The sequence below is a fragment of the Ctenocephalides felis genome, unplaced genomic scaffold (assembly GCF_003426905.1).
Source record: "Ctenocephalides felis isolate EL2017-DRISC unplaced genomic scaffold, ASM342690v1 CF-g0.4_SCAFFOLD_00845, whole genome shotgun sequence".
In the NCBI taxonomy this organism is placed as follows: Eukaryota; Metazoa; Arthropoda; class Insecta; order Siphonaptera; family Pulicidae; genus Ctenocephalides; species Ctenocephalides felis.
Genome location: NW_020536999.1, coordinates 85,710,641 through 85,713,847, shown reverse-complemented (window position 1 = coordinate 85,713,847; position 3,207 = coordinate 85,710,641). Strand labels below are relative to the sequence as shown.

The following is a 3,207-nucleotide window of genomic DNA, read 5'->3' as shown; positions in this document are numbered from 1 at the left end:
TACATACCTACAATTCGAATTTTTTCATGATAAATGCTGTAGTTTAGTATATGTATGTAATGTAATCTAAGAAAATATATATGCATATACATAAAGAAGTTTCAATTTCTTAATAAACATTATTTTCGTTAATAATTAGTCCGGTTGATCAAGGTCCTAATGTATGTACATATATCAGGGCCCATTGCCTCAGAACAAAACCCGACAATATTCAAAGCAATAAAACATAAGTTTTGCCATTTAAATTAAATTTTCAACTGTTCATTTCCATAATAAAATTTTCGCTTTTATTGAAAATAAATTAATACAACTTCCTATTTCCAAGTAACATCTTTCAATCATATATCCGTGCTACCGAAATCATAGAAGAAAAACTGTACCCAAATATACATTCACACACACACATAGTATAACAAAATAATTAGAAATCTTTGAAATGTAAACATATGATGCAAAACAAAATTTTTATTATCAATTTTTGGACGATTACTATGACCAACTCTCCGGGAAGTTAATAAGTGACCAATAAAAACAAATATTGTTCAAGTCCTTTTTTACAACAAGTTTTAATTTTTATGTTATTCATATACATATATACATAATTAAATAAAAAACAATTTGATTTAAATAATGACCCTGTATATTCTTGTAATAACTTCTGGCGTAACAATATTTGGTGAGCAATGTGAGCAATAAATAAAGTTAATATATTGTATAAGTCACCACAAATATTTTCAAAGATACTTATAAGCAATAATAAGTCTGCTAATTATAATTATAATGTGTTTAAAATTATGAAAATTTAATCCTCTATTATAAATTGTTCTACAGTATGAACAGTTTTATATTGGTTTAATGATTGCCAAGCTGCGAATGTTTTATTGCATGTGGTTCATCAATGATTGCTTTCTCTTATGTGGATTAATTCATGTCGTTTTAAATTTCGTTTTAAACTGAGTGCTTTATTGCATATCTTACATTTATATGGTTGTTCTCCTGTATGAATCATTAGATGTTGGTTTAATATATCTTTTCTTGTGAATGATTTATTGCATAAAGCACACTTATGAGGACGGATTCCAGTGTGGATCATTTCATGCAGACTTAAATATTGTTTTTTTGCGAATGTTTTTTTACATACTGCACATTTATGATTGCTTTCTTTAGTATGAACAAATTCATGTAGTTTTAAATCTTGTTTTAATTTGAATGCTTTATTGCATATTTTACATTTATGTGGTCGTTCTCCAGTATGAATTATTGAATGTCGCTTTAACCTTTCTTTTGCTATGAATGCTTTATTACATATTTTGCACTTGTAAGGACGTTCTCCTGTATGATTCCTTTTATGTTGAATTAAATCTTTATTCATTTAAATGCTTTATTACATATTTCACATTTGTAAGGACGTTCTCCTGTATGAATCCTTTTATGTCGAATTAATGCACCATTTATTATAAATGCTTTATTACATATTTCACATTTGTAAGGACGTTCTTCTGTATGAATCCTTTTATGTCGAATTAATTCACCATTTGTTATAAATGCTTTATTACATATTTCACATTCGTATAGGCGTTCTCTTGTATGATATTTTTTGTGTTGTCTTAAATTACTATTTGTTTTAAATGCTTTATTACATAGTTCACATTTGTAATGACGTTCTTCCGTATGAACCTTTTTATGTTGACTTAAAGTCCAATTTGTTGTAAATGCTTTATTACATGTTTCACATTTGTAACGACGTTCTCTTGTATGATATTTTTTGTGTTGTCTTAAATTACTATTTGTTTTAAATGCTTTATTACATAGTTCACATTTGTAATCACGTTCTTCCGTATGAACCTTTTTATGTTGACTTAAAGTCCAATTTGTTGTAAATGCTTTATTACATGTTTCACATTTGTAAGGACGTTCTTCCATATGAATCTTTTTATGTTGATTTAAATTACCATTTGTTGTAAATGCTTTATTACATATTTCACATTTGTAAGGATGTTCTCTCGCATGAAATTTTTTATGTTGACTTAAATAATCATTTGTTGTAAATGCTTTATTACATGTTTCACATTTGTAAGGTTGTTCTCCTGTATGAATCATTTTATGTTGACGTAAGGTGATAATTGTTGAGAAATTTTTATTGCAAGTTTTACATTCCAAGGGTTGTTTCAAGTTTAGGGTAGTTTTAAGTTTTCCTACAACTTTTTTAACTGATTTATTGCATTCACTTGTAATATCCGCTAAATCACTTGACTCTCTGACATTGGTTTTGTTCTTACTAGTGTCTGCAACATGCTCATCAATCGGTTCATGCTTTACTTCTTCCTCAAATGTTACTTCAGATTTTAAAAATTGCTGTAGACATATTTCCTCGTTTTCCGTATAAGAATACTCATCAAAATGTGATTCATCTGGATCATCAATCGTTTCTTTCTTTATTTCTTCATCTATAGTGACTTCAGAATCTAAAAATCGCTGTTGATATATTCCTTCGTTTTCCATATAAGATCCCTCGTCGAAACTTATTTCATCTTGATCATCAATTGTTTCTTGTTTTATTTTTTCTGATAATGATTGATGTAAATATATTACCTCATTTTCTAAAAATGTTTCTGAAGTAATGTCATAATCATCAAGTTCTTGTTTAACTGGAGGATATTCCTTTGGCTCAATTTTAATTGTTGGGTTTGAAATTGTTTCTTCAGACATTTTCGGCGTATTTCGTTTTTTGTAAACAAACAAACAGTGATTTATAAAATAATGTATATGTTTTAATATAAATCTATTATTTCGCTTTGTTTAACTTCAATATAAAATCCATAAAACTCATTGACAATTGACATTTCGATTTCAGCTAACTTCGCCATTGTGGAGGCCATTTTGTTTTCAGTGCCGTTAAATTATCGTGCATAGAAAAACGGATATATTAACGGATATATACATAAATTAATAAACGGATAATAATAAAGTGAATATAAATTATTTGATATATTATTGTGTTATAAGTGAATTTTTTTTACATATTTTCTATTAGTAAATGATAAAATAAATTACTTTACAAGTTGGTATATATTGAATAGCACAAGATATAATATTCACCGCTGAAATAAAAAATAAAGGTTCATCTGAAAAAAGAGTGCGCGTGAGGTTCACACGCGATTCAAGCAAAACTTTTTTGTCACTGTACAAGATGGCATTCAAGTTTAA

General features: G+C 27.5%; 1 protein-coding gene across 1 annotated transcript; it reads right to left on the bottom strand.

The window, feature by feature from the left end:
* Positions 1–895: 895 nt before the first annotated feature.
* On the bottom strand, positions 896–2,753 carry LOC113391237 (zinc finger protein 708-like). The gene is made up of 2 exons (XM_026627185.1): positions 1,410–2,753; positions 896–1,362 (listed from the first exon to the last, which is right to left on the bottom strand). Exons 1-2 carry the CDS (start codon positions 2,707–2,709, stop codon positions 896–898), a joined length of 1,767 nt encoding a protein of 588 aa, XP_026482970.1. The 5' UTR covers positions 2,710–2,753.
* Positions 2,754–3,207: the final 454 nt, after the last annotated feature.